The following is an 18,430-nucleotide window of genomic DNA, read 5'->3' as shown; positions in this document are numbered from 1 at the left end:
ACTATAAACACATAAATGAATCGTAAATGTAGATGTGTACTTAGAAAATATAAATTAGTGAACACATATTACAAAGGAATACTAAATTTTGGCCAAAAAATGGTCATTTCAGCGCACAAAATACTGATTTGTAACCACAAATTATAATTTTGAAGTAAATTTTATTGTATGATATTTCACCATTTCATGTTCAGGACTCTGTAGTCAGCTTATCGGAGTGTGGTTTCAAATGCTAAAGGTTACTTTTTCCTAAAGTTTGAGTTGAAAGTGCCAGAGGCAGCGCTCAGAAGAATGACTCAGCAGTTTCAGCAGACACAACTTCTTTACGGTTAACACGTAGATTTCCCATCTACTACTCTCCGCCGGCGGCCCCGCCCACACACGTCACACATTCAAACAGCAGCCGAGGCGCAGAAAGGCAGCTTGCCGGGCTGGTCGCGCGCTCACTCCCGAGCAGGGGCAACACAGGAGCGCGGAGGCTGGGGGAACCTTCAGTGGGGATTTTTTTCTTCTTTCCACGTGCATGACCGACACCGTAGAACCCTCACGGAGAATACTAGCGATGTGGACCGACATCGGGAAACTCGTGCTGCTTCATTTATTACTCCTGGAGCTCCGCGTCGCTAAAGGTGAGGGATGTGAGGGGGGTTAGTGTGTCATGTGGCGCCGGGGATGGGTGACTGTCAGCGGGATCAGGTGGTCAGACACCTCCGGAGGACTTGTGACATCACGGCCAGGCGACCGCCACTTTTTGTTTCCTCATCTCAGGTGGCACGCGGGGGACAATAGGCGGAAGGAAGGTGCTCTCGTGCCTGATGGGACTCAAAGCTGCGCGCGCGGGGATGCGATCCCACACTGAAATGTTGGGCTTTTACGCAGCAGCTGCTCAATAAATGTTAAATACAGCCTCTTAAGCTGATCTGGGGGTTTAAGTCCTGCCGGCGGGCGGTCAGTGCCGCACAACAGGCAACATATTGAAACGCCAGGCGAAGGAGAAACACAAAAATGGTCCTAAAATCAGCATTCAGCATCATTTATCAGATGACTTTTTAAAGTTCCATCCATCCACAGTCAGGTTTTCCTTGTTTGATTTGAAGTCCCGTTTCTTCCCTGATGACTGATACAAAAGCAGCTCCTGACAGCTCTGCTTTCCGTTTGTCCTCTCAGGAACTCATACTGAGTCGGAGTGTGAAACAGGGCAGTTTCAGTGCAACAACGGAAGATGCATCCCCAGCCTTTGGAGGTGTGATGATGATGATGATTGCTCAGACAACAGCGATGAGGAGAACTGTCGTAAGTAGAGTCTGTCATGTCTGTTTTGCCCAGAGCTTCAGACGTTCTCACATTAGGAAGAAGTCTTTATCTATCTATGTTATTAGGACTGACTGGTTAATAGCCCACGCTGATTACTTTAACACTTTCATTTTCAAAAGAAATGAACTCGGACTAAGGAAACGCTTCTTATCGTTTTCCGCTTTTGGCGATTTTGGAATCTCCCAAAAGTCTGTGCAGAAACTGCTGATCCTGGATCAAGTCACATGGCTTGTGGAATTTCTCAGATTTCTTAATTTCACTTCTCCGTCCAAATTTATAAGCCACACTCACACCAGGCATATGACACAATCAAGAACCCGCATTTGCAAATAGCCCATGGTGTTCACACTAGACTAGCAGGGATGGGCTTCATTGCATGTCCACCATCCACAATTGAAAAAGGCGTGAAATGATCTTTTACAACTCTATTCCTATATATAAAAGACTTGATGTGACATAATACATATTGCAATTATTTATTTCTCCTCCATGATCAATTTTCATGGAAATATTTAAAGAAATCCGAGTCCCTGATTGGCCAACCTTGTTTGATTTTCAGCGTTCAATATACGTAGGTATATTGTACGTAGAATCCAGTTGTAAAAACTTGTGTATCTACGTAAAAAAGCTATAGTTTTGAACGATGAAGTCCAAGACGCGCATCTACATAGACTTTTCATTGAAATGTGTGTTGCAGAGTGCACTCTGAACATACCATGACACAATAGAAGCATGAATTATCAGCATCAGTGCATTATTTGATTTTTATTATCAGAATGAAATCGTATTTTCAGTGAAAAGTATGTGATGCTTTCTTACAAATGACCTACAATCTGTTAATTGGATCCTCAAACTTCTCAATTTGTGTGTCTTAATATCACTTGAGAAGGTTTTCATAGATATATCGAATTGGTTGCTTTGTGGTCTCTTGTCTCTTTATGGACTGTACATTAAATCACAATTAAATAACATTTTTTTTGAAGAACTGGGTGTGAAGAATGCTGATAGTTTGGGTGGAACCCTTTTTGAACCCCTTTCATGGGTAATCACAGCTTAGTTAGAAATTTGTCATAGTCCTAATTGTGTGAATGGCTGGATTAGCAGCCAATTGATTCACCACTTCTGTTCGGGGGCCAGCACACCAAAGCACATGATTCCCTCCTCTCACATGCTCTCCATGCTGAGTTCCCCTGCAGGAACTCTGCATTTTTTTTAATTGTGCAGCTGACTTTAAAGATTTGCTGGGATTTACTGGATATTTAGTGGGTAAAGCTCGACACGAGCTGGAACTGCATTTTAATGGGGTGCCTTCACTCTAATGCTACGTTCACGCTGACATTCAAGAGCGGGTTTTTCAAACTCAATTTGGGCCACTAAAAGTATAGTTTGGCTGAGGCTGGACCGTACGAGGTTCCGTTTGTGTCAAATTTGTGCCAAATTTTTTTTTTTTTTTTTGCGTCCACTGTTTATGTCTTTAGTCCATTGTCTATGTCTACTGAACAAGTGTTTTGAACATGTGTTCATGTCTATGTACTACTAAGCAATATCTTCTGCATGTCCTGTGAAACGACAGGAGCTAACAACGCTAGCAACTGTTGCCAAGGACTTTTCTGACAACTAGATCCAATAACAATAGCAAATGAGAAGTTTTAAGCATAAAGCAAGATGAAACATCACAAACTATAATCAAAGAAGCGTGGACATGCAAAAGATATTGCTTAGTGGACATTGAACTTTAATATGGGGGCCGCAAATGGCCCATGGGTCGCCAGTTTGAGACCCCTGTTAAAGAGGGTGCTGAACCGTGAACTTAAATTGGTACTCCATGAATTAAAAAGGTCACTACCTATACGTCACTACCAAATCCAAGTCCCTGACTGGTCAAAGTTCAACTTTGATTCAATGGTTTTGTACATAGAGCTGAAATTGGACTAAAAAACTTGCTCAAATGCAAGAGTTTTAAAAGTAGAACTCTGAAACATGTGTTTCAGAGTTCTGAATTGCCTCGTGCTGCCTTATCAGCTGCCGATTACCTGGATCAGGTGTGTTTGGCCCTTAAGGAGCTTCAATGGCAGATTGGTTGGAAAACATGTAGGACACTGGTCCTCGCGGACAGACTTTGGACACCCCTGCTTTACGTAGCCTTTTCATTAAAAGTGGTTGCTTGAATGTGTGTTGCTGAGGGCAGTAGCTTTACTAGTGTGGGTATCTCAGTGCAAGTGGTTCAAAGACGACTTGAGCCACAAGGTCACGCATAGAATGTTGTTGCGCCTGACCTGCTTTGTCTGTGATTGTGTCTTCCTCGCCTTTACTGCACGTCTTGTAAGCTGCAGTCATGGATTCACTGTCACATTCTCAATCAGTTCTTTTTTTTGTCACTCTCTACCTTTATCTCCCTGCTCCATCTTTGCAGGGCTTTGTACTCTTCCTCCATGCCTTTTGCTGTCTCCCTCCCCACCCAGCATCTTAGCACTCTGTTCTTTGAGAGCCCCAGCCTGTACCCTGCGTTGAAAGTGACTCTTTCAAAATAAAAACGTCTCATTTCCCCAGCATTGTTGCAGCCATTAAGGGGGCTTTCCTCTCCAACATTTTTTCTATACTCTCTCTCCTTAGCACCTCGGTGGTGCCAATGCCAAAAAGGTTATGCCCACTCTTCTTGCACCCACAAAGAGCATACGCTGACAGGTTGGTTGGAGATAAATCCAACAGCATGACTCTGGGTTGCTGGAGGGATGGCAACATGCCAGTCCTTCGAACAGATGCCAGCAGTCCCACTGTGTCCCCTCCCTAAAAACCAAATATCATCAGCAAGAGCTCTGCAGAGAGGGGGAGGTGGACGAGGAGGAGAAGATGGCAGAAAAAAAATATAAGGGAGATTTGATGGCATGGAGCAGAAATGACGAGTGGGAGGAGAATGGGAACTAGACGGTTTAAAGAACGCGCAGGTAGGATGAAGCAACAGCAGGCTGGTGCGATCTAAAGCTTCTTCATCTACGTTGGGATCGTCTGACACCGCTCTGATATTTTTCCTTTAATTGCTTTCATCAATATTGGGGGCATTGACTCAATTATGGGTCACTTGATAGTTACATTTTAATGGGGAATTTTCAAACTACTTATTGGAGGAGGAAAAAGCCAATAAATGGCTTATCTCTCCAGAGTCTCTTAATAATCATCATTGGAAATCTTCGATGTGTGACTAGACTGAAAAACACACAAGTCTGTGCAGCAGTAACTATAATCCACCACATTTGAAAGATTTGGTTATATAGCTAGTTAGCGAGTTGTAGTGTAATCTCAATATGTATATCTTTTCAGAACACAATAAATTGATTTGCACTGAACATAAAAAGTTTAATTTTTGCTTGTATACAGTGAGGACACAATGTAAGCTTTGTATAGGCACTGGTTTATAGCGATGTGGGCGAGGACTCATGGGAAAAGGATTAGGAAATTAAACAGTTATATGTGCCAAAACTGTCTGTTCACTTGACGTCAAGTGATTTTATATTTACATGAATGGCAAGGCACCTCTTTTTTTGAACGTTAACGCTAAAACATCACAATGCTTTGAATGATTCGAATACTTTGAACGATTCGAATGCTTTCAACGATTTGAACGGTTTAATGGTTCGAAAGCTTTAAATTCTTTGAACGATTTGAGCGCTTCGAACGCTTCAAACGCTTCAAACGCTTTGACCGCTTTAAATTCTTTGAACGCTTCAAACTCTTCGAACACGTTGAATGATTCAAACGCTTTGAATGCTTTAAATGATTCAAATGCTTTGAAAGCTTTAAACGATTGGAACAGTTTGAAAGTTTTAAACGATTTCAACGCTTTAAAACATTTTTAACGATTTGAACGCTTTGGAACGCTTTGAAAGCTTTGAGCGTTTCAAACACTTTGAATGCTTCGAATGCTTCAAGTGATTCGAATGCCTTTGTTTGCTACAATGTTGTGTAGAAAGCTTTAATGGTTTGCCGACCGTCTTGTACAACATGATGACAATCCTTCGACATCGCTTCAGGCAATGCTTTATCATGACTTTCATAGTAGCACCACCACCACAAATGCAAAAAATAAATGAGCAAATGAAGATAAATACATAATCTTTAAACATAATGATATTTGTCAGTGTCATCAACTATTCCTCGGACATGTAGCCACTACAACAATGTCTACAGTTTAAAGTCAAGCCCCAAGAGTCAATATCAGTTTTAGAAAAAGTACATTTGAAATTGAGATGGTGTATTTTGTAAAAGGAAGTGACAACAATGGAAGCATCCTCTCTGGCTCTACAAACAACATAAGCAAAGTTCATTGCCAGGTTAGTTTGTACAATAAGTTAAGCTGATTAGAGTGCCCTCTGTAGGTCATAGGTCACCTCAAGGTTTCCCAGCTGTTGAGTTATACAACATTTTTGTAGATTGTGCTGTCTGTTTGTACCTTTCTTTCTACTCTTTGAATTTTTTTTTTATTCATCATCCACTCCTCCCCTCTACTCCATTCTTAACATGCCTCACGGTTGATTTTGCTCTTGTTGCCCTGGGAGACGGCGTAAGCGGTGATGGCTGGATGCTGTGTACATGCGTTCATCCTTTGTAGTTTACACAGCTCTCCTTGCACGCGTGTGTGCAACTCTCCATCTCTGCAAGGTTCTGTCTGACCTATATTTCAGTTATGGAATCCACAAAAAGAGAAAAAAATAAGGCCTTATCATCTTTTACAGCGGATTTAAGTGGATTTAAACAGGCCTAATCCAAAGTGCACGTGTAATATCAGTGGATATCTAAACCTCGTGTTAGCTTCCAGTTGTTATCCGTGTCTCACACTGCTGTGGTGTGTGCAGCTTTCAGTGGCCTTGGTCTCACTGTATTGTTACTATTGATTTATTTAACAAAAACATATAAAATAAAAGTCTAAATGAAAAACATTTACCTGACAGTCACTGACTGACTCTGCTTTCCCAACATTAAAATCACTAATGACATCTGATCTCACCAATGTGTATTTTTCCCTGGGACTCTGGTATTTCAAAACAATTCAAGGCAACAGGATAGAAAGCAAATACATAAGGGTGGGAAGAAAGAAAACATGAACCCAGCATCCATGTTATGTGTGTGTGTGCGATGGGGTGTGTGCGTTTGTGTGTCGCAGCAGGACAATGAGTCTAAGCAGGTCTGAGAAGGGGAGCGTCTCCTTTGCAGCCGCAGACCCGCTTCTCATAGAGGAGACATCACAACGTATTTCACGCTGCTGCCAAGTGTGTGTGTGCGTGTGTGCACACACATGTGTATGAGATCAGCCTCTATTAAACACACAAAGACTTTTACACACACACACACACACTCTAGATAGTTTAATAGAAGACTCCTGAGAATAGGTTCAGGCCTTGTGGTAATGGTCTCACAAACAAACTGATGCACACACACACACATGTGTACCCCTACTGCCCCCTATTGCTGAGGTCACATGATTTTAATGGAAATATGAGGTCAAGGGGTGCCTGTCACGTAATCAATTACACACACAAACAGTGAAAATCTCCACAGACTTTTATACATTGGTTTTTGATATGGTGACACTGCAGCAACGACAAGGGATATAGCAAAGAAAGTGCACCCTCTTTATGTTTTAAGCACCCTTTTTAACTGTGTTATTACAAACACAAAGCAGATTAAAAGTAACTTTTTTAGTTGGAACTTTTAATCACTTAACCACGATGCCTCTTTCCATTAACGCTAATAGGTAGCTGTTTTTCCACATTTAAAGTTGGGTTCCTTTAGTGCTGGGGATGTCTTAGTGCAGAGTCATTATACAGGGTGGGCCATAAGATTCCTTCAATAGGAAAAAATAAACATCCTATATTGAACAGATTTTTATTTATATATTGTCCACCAGGTAATCAGTCATGAGTAGGGATTGGATATCTGGATATCTTGCAGACACTGCGGCCCTTGGGGCCTGGATTTGTCCTATCCCTGACCTAGAGCATTACTTTTTAAAGTCATTCCTTAGTAAAACATTGTTTTAAGGAAATCTTTTGCTTTCCCATCATCCATTTTGTTCAAGCTTTAATAGAGTAATACCTGGCCTCAAAACGAGCTTTGCTGATACATCCACACCAGGCATGTTACTCATTCTTGAATGCCCACGATGTTCACACTGGACAAGGAGGGATGGGCTCCTTCTTTCTCCTTCTACTCTTTACAATTCCGGCTGAGCACAAACCAGAGTTATTATTTTCTCCTCAATAATCAATTTCCAACTGGTTGGTACTTTCTTAAATTAAAAGGGATATCATTTATACAGCGCTACCAAGTCAAAGTCCCTGATTGGCCAAAGTTTGACCTTGTTTAACTTTCAACGTACTTTCAATTGCCATGTGTTTTGTTTGTATAGAGCCAGAAAAACAATGGTAGAAACTTGAGTAGCTATACATGAACACAGAAGCATGATATGCGCATCTATGCGTGTTTACATACACTTTTTCTTGAAAGTGCGATGCTGAGAACGTAGGTTATAAGGGTTTATAGTCGAGACAACTTCTGTAACCTTACCCTGTTTGGTATCTATAAATAATGTAAAACAAGCCCATATCATCATCCCTCCACCACTGTCATTCACTGCTTGTTATACAATGTTGAATTTTGATGTTGTCATGGTAGTTGAGAATCTCAGCTTTTTTTTCCTGTTCAAAAAAATACGGAACCAATACTTTTGCAAGGATGTGAAAGGCTCAAAAATTTTGCTAGCAAGTTTATTTCTTCTGCCGAATGTGTTCACTAAATATGGTAGAAAATTTCCTTAACAAATAAATCTTTAAATCCCATTTCGAGCTTCCTGTGCTGAAAAGGCTGGCAGCTGTTGGAAATGTTTTTCTCCTGTGAATGATCTCCTTTACTCGAGCATGATATACTTCAAATTGATTGAAATGGCCTTATAACCCTTCCCAGATTAATCAGCAGCAACTCTTCGGATCTCCGAGATCGTTACTGATGCCTTTTGTCCTTGGCTTTGAGGTAAAATACTGCTGACTGCTCCAGAGCGGCAAACCATTAGCTTTTTTTAGAGCCCTGTACACCTGTCAACGATTAACCAACCGCATTGGAACATCAGCATCTCGTTGCAGCTGATGTGTTTATTTCCAACAGCAAATGGAATGCAAAAACAGCATCTGGTTCATATTTGTTGTTTTTAAATACAATTGTATTACTTTTGTCATTTTGTGTATTTTTGTCATTAACAGAATGATACTAATAATTTGGGGTTAAAATGAGGAAACATTGAAGTTACCACCTTTTAAGATCTGAATAACCAGTTTTTTTTTCTTACATAAAAGACAAACTGGCAGTATGTCAGGGCCACCTTAAGAGGAAGAAACAATCCAATGGAAAATAAAAGAGCAAGTTGTCTCGCAGCTTTGACAGATGACATGCTTAAAGTATGCCAAGTCCCCCACCTTTACTAGATAGTGCACCGTGCTCTACAAGCTATCAATACTCCATGTGCTGAATAGGTGTTGGATGCAGTGGAGCAAAACGGCAGCAAAGTAATTTTAGCTGAGGTCAGTTCTGGCCTGAGGTGCTTGGTCTCACTCAGGTTCTGTCTTCATCTTTCTGTCAGCTGAAAGCCTCTTAGGTTGACATTGGGACTCTGTTGTTGGCGGCAGGAAGGACACTTGCAGGGGAGATGAAGATGTAGAGATTGTGTGAAAGTGGGAGAAAAAGAAGTATTTACATATGACTAATCTGGTTAGTGATGATCACCGCAGGTGAGCATCTGCATTTGTGGAAGTTTCTATCCCACATAGAGAGGAAATAAAGTGCCTCAAAAGAAAGACAGAAACTCAACATCTTTAATTTTTCTTGATGTGTTTCAACTCAAATACATTTACAGTACTGACTATAGAATATGCCCGTCCGTCCATCCATCCGTCCATACGTCCATCCATCACTGGATCTCATCACTTATCTCACCAATGAACCTATAGAGCATGTTTTTGGGTCTCTGGGATGAAGCTGGAGTGGCCACGCTTGCAATGGAGAACATACAAACTCACACATCATACGTACCTATCAATTATCCAAAGAAGCTTCAGAAATGCCAGATTTAAGGCACTTTGGAGTAAGGAAAATCCAAATTATATTCAAAATTTGATTCCAAAACTGTTCACTTCTTCATTCTGAATGAATAGTGTCATTTTGACTGGATTACATCTCCGGCCGTGAGCAAGACCTGAAGCAGCTACTGTTAGCATGGATGCTAAAGGCAGTGATGCTCTGGCAGCAGATGAAAGCATGGAGAGTCAAGTTGGATCACTTCTTGAATCTAAAGGGATCTAAATACTGTTGAGTGCGTGTATTATTGATACACAAGGATTTTTAATGGCGTGTTAGTAAGGTAAATGTGTCTGATCAGAAGTTTTGAACCGGAAAATGATAATTCATGTAAAGGAAATGGTAAGGTTGAGCCGGGATGGGATTATATACGTTTGCTTCCTCCTACTCCCTTTCAAACAATCTATAATTTGATGCCTAGTTATCTTATGTCTCATGTATCTTTGTATGTTGATTGCACCTCACATGTATTCTTGTTTGATTGCTTGAAATAAACTATTTCAATTCAATTCCATGTGGTAATTGATTTCTCACTCCCTTGGACTCAACCCCCCCCCATAGTTTACTAGTTTTGCTTGTATGGTTTGAGTGTAGTTGACCATTGATCTTTTATTTTTACAAAAATAACCAGTAGCTTAAGCCACTGCATTAAACTGAAACCTATTAGACTATAGGAAAATAAGTTCTGTGAGACCAACAAAGCAGAACTGACTTTTCAACACAATGTTGTTTTATCGGTTCACTCTTTGTGTCACAGGCAGTCACTGTTTTCTAAAGCCAAGTATCCTCGGGTGTGATGCAGAAATGTAACAGGCGATGAAAACGATTCAAGGTCAAACCGAAAAATGTGAAGAGACGATTGAATGAGAGTGAAAGAGTCGTTGATTAATGTTGAAGCAAACATTGTGAAAAAAAAAAGAGCCGGATGTGCTCCAGACTTACAAATTATTTCATTTCTAAAGTTTGAATAGTTTTTTTTCCCCCCTTACTTTCCAAAGCGTCCTTGTCACTTTTTTTTTTTTTGTCAGAATAAGCTTTTCTGTTTTGGGGAGATTAGGCGAGTTTGTTTTCCTGCTTGCACCAAGTCACCTTTTGTTCAAAGTATAACCCTGATAATTTCCCTGCATTTCTCCTCAGTTTGTTTGCGTGTGCATATTTAGAGTAAATATATATTTGTGTAGGTTTTGCTGATATGCAGCTTGTTGCCCCTCCCCAATCCAGCAGTGTCTGACAGGACCGAGTATCATGGTGTTAATCCCCGCCTCAGATTAACTGAATATCTTCAGCAGCCTCAATATTTATTATTTACATTTCCTGTAATCCTGCTTTTATTTATTTCTTTTTTAGCTTCTGTTGCCATTTCCTCTTTGACAGAAAGCTGTATATGAAATAAAGTATAGGAATGAAAATGAATAAAACATAGCTAATAACAGACTGCAGTGGCTTGTGTCACAATCCTGTTTTTTTCCCTCTGCTTTTATACGTTTTCCCTGGTCTGTGAAGAGATATAAATATATATTTTTTGCCAAACGCATGTTGATGTCTTTGAAAGCTTCATAAAAAAACATCACAAAGTATGAATGTAGGAGTCAGGTCTTAGCTATTAGCAAGTTGACACCAGCTCAGAGAAATATTTAATAATTATTTAGTCAGAGCAGTTTAAGGTCATAAAATTTGGACAAGAACAAGCTATCAAGAAAATGTTTACTTTTTTCTAGTCTTAAACATGAAAATAATATTTTCCCAAATAAATAATGACCCATGTATGATTTAAAGTCCCACTTCGATCATCTTTTGATCAGTTTTCAAAGTGTTTCCAGTGGTTTTTTTATTCTTATTATGCTGTTTTTTGCCAAAATCACAAAACCTGTCATTTTCTTGCACAGCGTTTCTGCAGAGTAGCAGTAGCCAAAATGGCAGGTATATCAAATAAGACAGTTTTATGCAAGAAGCAATTCAGACGAGGAAAACAAAGACGTTCATGGATCTGTTTGTCAGCAGAATAGAGCGGAGTAGGGAGCCTTCTGGCCTGTCGATTGAAGCCTCTACGTCACACCTACAAGCTAATTTGCTCCGGAATCACAACAATTTGATAAATAAATACTCAAAAATGCAATTTTAAGCTTAATTTTGTTATCATGAGAAAAATGCCACAAGAACATGTTAAAAAAAACACAATTTTCATCAGAGTCAAATGGTTTTATCACAGACTATGAGTATTTCAACTTTTTTTAAAGAAATAAATACTAATTTATTAAAGAAAATGAAAGGAATGTTTAAATATATTGACACATTGGATTTTGTAAGTTGTATTTTAAACAATTTTTAACCTATTTTGTTTTACATTAGAATTAATACATATATACATAAATAACTACTTTTAAAAATATTTAAAATGATCCTTTTTTTGCTTTAAGCTAGTGCTGCCATGTGTTTTTTTTTTTTTTTTGTGTGTGCGAATAATTAATCATGACCTGTAATTAATTAATTAATCGATTTTATTTACAATTTAAGTTTGTGATAAAATATCAAAATAAAACTAAAAATGTGGGCTTTTGAAATTGGTTTTTTTTTTATAATTTAAGACTTCCAACCTTTAATTTTCCAGCCTTTAATTTTTTTCAATCTTGAACACACAACAAAAAAACAACAACAAATACATAATTCAGATGTTATACCTTATTCAACAGTTTACCACAGCCACAAGACAGAAGAAAAGACATGAGAGTGATTTTATATGGATAAAGCAGAAATAAAAAAGAGATTCTAAGAGGGAAGAAATTAAACCCGCAGGAGGAAGTGAACTATTTAGACTTTGGACTTTGTTATTTTTTTAAATAAACTTTTGCTTCATCATCTGTACAAAACAAGCACTAAGAGGGAAACTTTCCCTCTAAAATGACGCTGTTTTTATAACTTCTCATGACGATCACCTTTCTCAAAAAGGAGCTAGACCAGATCTTGGTTTGGTGCACTACACGCGCCTCGAGCTGAAGCTGTTAACAGTCAGCTTTTGTTAAAAAACAATATGATGTATAAATGTAACATAACAACTTCTAATAATTTATTTAATATTTATATTTTTCTTAAATGACCTGGTAAAATGCTCCTCCAGGAGTGCGTAACACAGAAGTAACCATCAGAAGCAAAAATTAGATCAACACGATTAAAATAAATAATGCGCTAAAATGTCTTTAATTAATTAACTGCGATTAATGCTATAATTTGACAGCCCTACTTTAAAGTTGGACTGGAGCATTTTTTTTCTCATAAATATTGGGAAACAGTTAATAATTGTGTCAAATCACAATCTGACTCTGTGATTTGTGAAATAATACATCCAATATGCAAAAAACACGCCACCTGTATCATAAATATTTGTGAAAGAGTTGTTTTCGTGTGTCTTCACACAGCTGCAGCGGACTTGACACAACCAGCGATTGAATGTTGCGCCGAGACATTATAGCTGTCATGACAAACTACCTGATAATTGTCGTGTTGTAGAAAGAAAATTATGACCTTGTGCAATCTGTCCCACTTGATGTAGTGCCCAGTATTTGTTGCAGTAATTGTGTGTGTGTTAGTGTGTGCTCACTGCTAAAAAAGGGAGGAGCTTTACAGTGGTAGTGAGACGTTTCTTACTGACAGATTAGCAGCAATGTCACCCAGAGCTGGAGTTCAGAAAGGGCTTCCTCTTTGTCTGTTTTGCTGTGTTTGACATTTTTTTTCTAAATAGAGTTGTTAATGTTGATAAGGCACAACATGCATCGTTCGTCTGCACACTTTGCCATATCCTAAGCCCACAAGTGGGTCTGTTTACCTCGAGGGGATTTTGCTTGTCATTTATGTTGGAAAGTGAGAAACTCTTTGATGATAAAGCTGCTCCTCGCTAATGCTGTTTATCGGGGAGGAGGGGGCTATAGTGACACAAAATCCCGCACTGACACAAAGGCTATATTTTGAAGATATGCACATTACCAATGTAATATTTTTACCTGCAGCATGCTTCATTATCACGGTGCACTGACTGCGTCAAAAATGACGGCGCCGAGGGGAGATTAAAGGATGAACGGGTGATGATGGGAAGGCAGGGACTACTTTTTTTTCCTCCCTCTGTTGATCTGAGGTGGGAAAAACATCCCTTTTCTGATTATTTGCCGAAAATTCATATAAAAGCTTCCTCCTCTCCGAAGTGTGATGAAGGGATTAGAAGTTTGTTTGAAGTGAAATAGGAAAATAAAAACTGAGTTTTAGTTGCATCTCCAGATGCATCGAAAAGCAAACAACACTTCTGTGATTTTTGTATTTGTTTGCAAAGATTTCAACTTGGTTTGATATTTGACTGAAGCTAATGTAAAGAGGAAGATATATATTTATCTTGGTTCTCTCTCCTGGTAAGTGTTCAACCAGTGACCGTTCTCTCCGTCTCTGTCCACCCCCACATCCCATTATGCATGATTGGAAGCGGTGCTCGAATGTTTGCAAGCAGGGTGACACCTTCTCAATAGAGCCTAAGAGGCCCCCTCTCTCCTGCTCTCTTGAACACAAAGTCAGATACTTAAAAAAAAGGGGGAGGCGGGGGTTTAGATTTAGTTCTTAGGGAGCAACAATAAAGGAAAGTGACCTTGTATTTGTGGAATGAGGAGAGAATATTTCAAGTAATGCTTCTAAATCATAATAAAATGAAAAGTTTCTTGGGTCGCATGATTACTGGGGCTTATTTACATTTTTATACAGAATTGTCTGCTTTGATTTTGAAAAAGTTCCACATATATGAAAAAGCATTACAGCAAGATCTGGCCCTTTCACCTGTGAGACCCAGGTTTGAATCGCAGTTCAAATTTCCAGTAGTAGTGGTCATTTGGTGACTTGATAACCTCACTCTACCTACAGTACAGGCCAAAAGTTTAAATACACCTTCTCAATCAATGCATTTTTTTCAATGTTCATGATTATTTACATTGTAGATTCTCACTGAAGCATCAAAACTATGAATGAACACGTGGGGTTATGTACCTAACCAAAAAAGGGTGAAATAACTGAAATTGTGTTTGATATTCTAGACTGTTCTAGTTTACAGTCAGTCCTCAAGTGCCGTCCTCCTGCTGGTTTTCCAGAAATCCTGCCTTATCTGCTGTTGAGTACCTGGATCAGGTGTGTTTGGCCAATAAGGAGCTTCAATGGCAGGTTGGTTGGAAAACATGTAGGACACCGGCTTTAGAGGACAGACTTTGGACACCAATGTTCTAGTGTCTTCAAAATAGCCACCCTTTGCTCTGATTACTATTTTGCACACTCTTGGCAGTCTCTTGATGAGTTTCAAGAGGCAATCCCCAGAAATGGTTTTCCAACCATCTTTAAGGAGTTCCCAGATGTGTTTAGCACTTGTTGGCCCCTTTGCCTTCACTCTGCAGCCCAGCTCACCCCAAAACATCTCACTGAGGTTCAGGTGCGTGGACTGTGGAGGCCAGCTTTCATCACTCTCCTTCTTGGTCAAGTTGCCCTTGCAAAACATTGAGTGAGGATCCACAACGTAAATAGCCATGAAAATAAAGAAACCTATTGAATGCGAAGGTGTGTCCAAACTTTTGTCCAGTACTGTAGATATTCCTTCTTTGAAACTCTACCTAAAGGACTATCCAACAATGGCCCAGTCAACAACTTGTGGGCCCTATCCTTGCTGTGTAGACCTGAACCTCTGTAGCCACACAATAACTGAGAAGGATGCCTATAATCTCCTGTACATAGATGACATTAAGTTGTGTGAGCAAACGAGACATCAACTCTCATCCACACCACTAGGATCTACAATAACAATACCAGACTGACATTCAATCTATAAGAGTGTTCCTGGAGGATGATCAGAACCAAGATGTTGAGGAGAGCTACAGGTATCTATTGTTTCCCAAAAGTAAAGCAGCATTTGCCAAATGCAACCACAGAGGAAGACAAGTTCTGAGAAGTCAGCTGAGGCAAGGACAAAGTCAAGAAAATCAACATCCTGTCGGCCATCAGATACTCGCTGACACGATAAAGTGGCCAAAAAAAGAGATAGAGGCAACTGACACTCAGACAAAGATGATCCTTAGACTGTACTAAACGGATGTTGGGAGGTTGAGTAAGAACCAGAGCTACTATCCAAGATGAAACAAATATCAGGAATACATGAGGATGATAAAGTGTTGACATGCTTGATGAATACCTTAGGCACCAGAAACTCCAGAAGGAAGAGAACGGACTATTACGCAAGGAAAGTATGTACCACTAACAAATAGAAGCAGAGGCTAATTTTGGTAAATCCATCTGTAGAAATCAGTGGCTGGACAAAACTGCAGACAGCACAAAGGCTGTAATCATGGCAGCACAGGAGTAGTTCTCAGTAGAAGATCAATAGAGGCCGAGATCTACTACACCAGGAAGGGATTCAGGTGCAGGCTGAGCAGAGACACCCCTTAGGCAATCTGGCAAATAAGAACAGCACTGTAAAATGTTAGCAGGCAGGGCATGTATATTTAATGCTACAACCAAGTGGTTGGAACAGTTTACAGAAACATCTTTACATCCTAGGCTGGGAGTCTTAAGGTCAACATGGGAAACTCCACAGAAGGTAGTTCAGATATACTAAGCCAAGAACCCTGTTGAACTCCAGATGCAGGCAGACAAAATACTAATGGCCAACAGCAGTCAAGTCTGGCCAAGAAATAAAAGAAAGATGTAGTGATAGGTGTAACAATCCCAAGTGATGGCAACGCCAGGGAGAAGGAACATGAGAACAAAAATGTGGAATTTAAACAACAGTAGTGTTCGAAACACCTAAACTGGGAGATTGGTTCTCTCAAATTCTAGGAACACCTAAAAATCTTTGGACAGAAAAGTGAAGTCCTAGACACAGCTAAAATGTGGTTTAGGACCGTCAAGCCCCCAAGTCTCTAGGAGAGGACCCAAGAAATTAGATGGCTAATAAGTGTAGTGAAAAACGTTTTACACTTTTACTCATTCACTTTGCTTCTCTTGCTCTTTATGCCTTTGTTGTATTGCTATACTGTGACTAAAAATTGCTGTACCACTTTTCTAGAGTATTAACTTTGATGGGTTTTTTTTGTTTCATTCAAGGAGTGTACCTGGAATACATTTTTAGCTATAAGAGAAAAGCAAACTCCAAGTAAACATCTAAAAATAAATAAAAGCAAAAGTTGCCTGCATGGCTCTGACTCCTGCTGTCATGCACTTGGTACTATTTTCCATGGATGAAAAGTGTGGGCTTGGTCTTTTTCTAGTGGTTGAGCTGAACTGTCATGTTCTGCAGCACTTTAGGAAAACCTTAGAGTGCAGAACAATCTGGAGCAGCCTCTCCATGCTCCATTATGGCCTGTCTTACTTGTCTGTTCCTGTAATGTATGGCTTCACAGTCTCATCTCATGATTTTTTTTTCCTACATTTATTCGCTACAAACAGCTCTTCGGCTCTGTAAGTTTAGAATAAAGCAGAAATGAAGACTATCCTCATAAATGTTTTCATGGAAATGATGGATAATGAGGTTTGTCAATGCAAACTTGTGAGTAATTGTGTGAACATCACACAACATTTACACTGTAGTGATTCTCCTGCTCCTTTCCGTACATTTTTCAGCACATAAAGACTAAATCACACTTTCAGCGATTTTTGCAATCTTGTTATCAAAACGTTCAGTTCGTTCAGGACATTACTGCTTTTACTTTAGTATTCATAAACTTCATAGTTTTTGAATTATTGAGCAAAATGTGCCCCATAGGAAATGAATGAGATATTGCTCAAATACTTCAAAAGCTTTTGTGCACTTTGAAACTTGTGAACTTCTGCATACTTTCAACTAGAGACACCATTCAATCTTTAAAATGTTCAGCAACTACTGGGTTTTTAATGTTACTTTAGCATTTAGCTTTTATTTTGACAACATGCTAGCTGTTTTTGGCTAATTTAGACATGTTTCCAGTGTTTTGGCTAATTTGGAGCTAAGCTAACATTTTAGCATTATGCTAGCTTTTAATGGCTAATTTAGACATGTTTCCATTTTTTTTGCCTAATTTGGAGTTAAGATAACATTTTAACATAATACTAGTTGTGTTTTGACTAATTTAGACACGTTTCCAGTAATTTGGCTAATTTTGGATTTAGCTAATATTTTAGCAAGCTTTCAGCTTTAGCTTTTTCAGCTAACTGCTCTGGCATCTTCTGCTGCCACATTCAGCTTGAAGCACTCACACTTGTATTATGGCAGATAATGCTATATATGTAGTTTTATAGTTGCAATCCAGTGAATAAGCAACCCCTGTAAATGCAGCTCGAAGACACTCACACGTTGACACTGATGATTCATAAACGCTATTTTAAGTTGTGACCCTGCGGCTGCTGTGACCTATTTGAAACTTGTGTAGTTCTCAGGTGTATTTTTGGCAGACCACAACTTAGTACTGGGCAATATGGAAAAAAATGTATATCACAATATGAATGTTTTTATATTAAAATAACTATATATATCACTATAGTGTATTTTCACTTATTCCCTGAGAAAAAAATGTCATATCTTACCTTTCTGACTATCTTAATACAGTGTTCCCCTGCTAATTTGCATTTCTTTATTTGCGGTTTCATGTATTCACAGATTTTTTTTTTCAGTCACTTACATACATTTTATGTGTACACTGATGAGGCAACACCTATGCAAATTTAATGAAATATAAAATAAACGATTATAGAGAAATGGCACACTTCTTACGCTCACATATGTATCGTCATAATGCCCAGCACTACCATAACTTAAATAATTGTGTATTGTATTGTTGTCATGACATAATTGGAGAAAATAATAATTTAATGTTTAATCTATACAAATTAAAAGAAAAAAAAACATTTTTACAGCATTCCAATCCATTAACCATTAAAATGTAAACAGTTGACAGCAAATTGTCAAAGCAATATTCTGAATTACTTCTTCAAATGTTTTTTTTTTTTTTTT

The 18,430-nt window shown here is 39.0% G+C and overlaps 1 protein-coding gene across 1 annotated transcript in view; it reads left to right on the top strand.

The window, feature by feature from the left end:
* The first annotated feature begins 377 nt into the window (after positions 1–377).
* The window catches only part of lrp8 (low density lipoprotein receptor-related protein 8, apolipoprotein e receptor), a 183,001-nt gene continuing 164,948 nt past the window's right edge, over positions 378–18,430 (top strand). Inside the window, exons 1-2 of the mRNA XM_024278627.2 lie at positions 378–629; positions 1,168–1,293. Of these exons, the coding sequence (XP_024134395.1) occupies positions 524–629; positions 1,168–1,293 (232 nt within the window). The 5' untranslated portion in view covers positions 378–523. The remainder of the gene's footprint in view (positions 630–1,167; positions 1,294–18,430) is intronic.

This window comes from Oryzias melastigma, linkage group LG4, assembly GCF_002922805.2.
Source record: "Oryzias melastigma strain HK-1 linkage group LG4, ASM292280v2, whole genome shotgun sequence".
Classification (NCBI taxonomy): Eukaryota; Metazoa; Chordata; class Actinopteri; order Beloniformes; family Adrianichthyidae; genus Oryzias; species Oryzias melastigma.
Note: the sequence above shows the minus strand (reverse complement) of the source record. Positions and strands in the feature narration are given on the sequence as shown.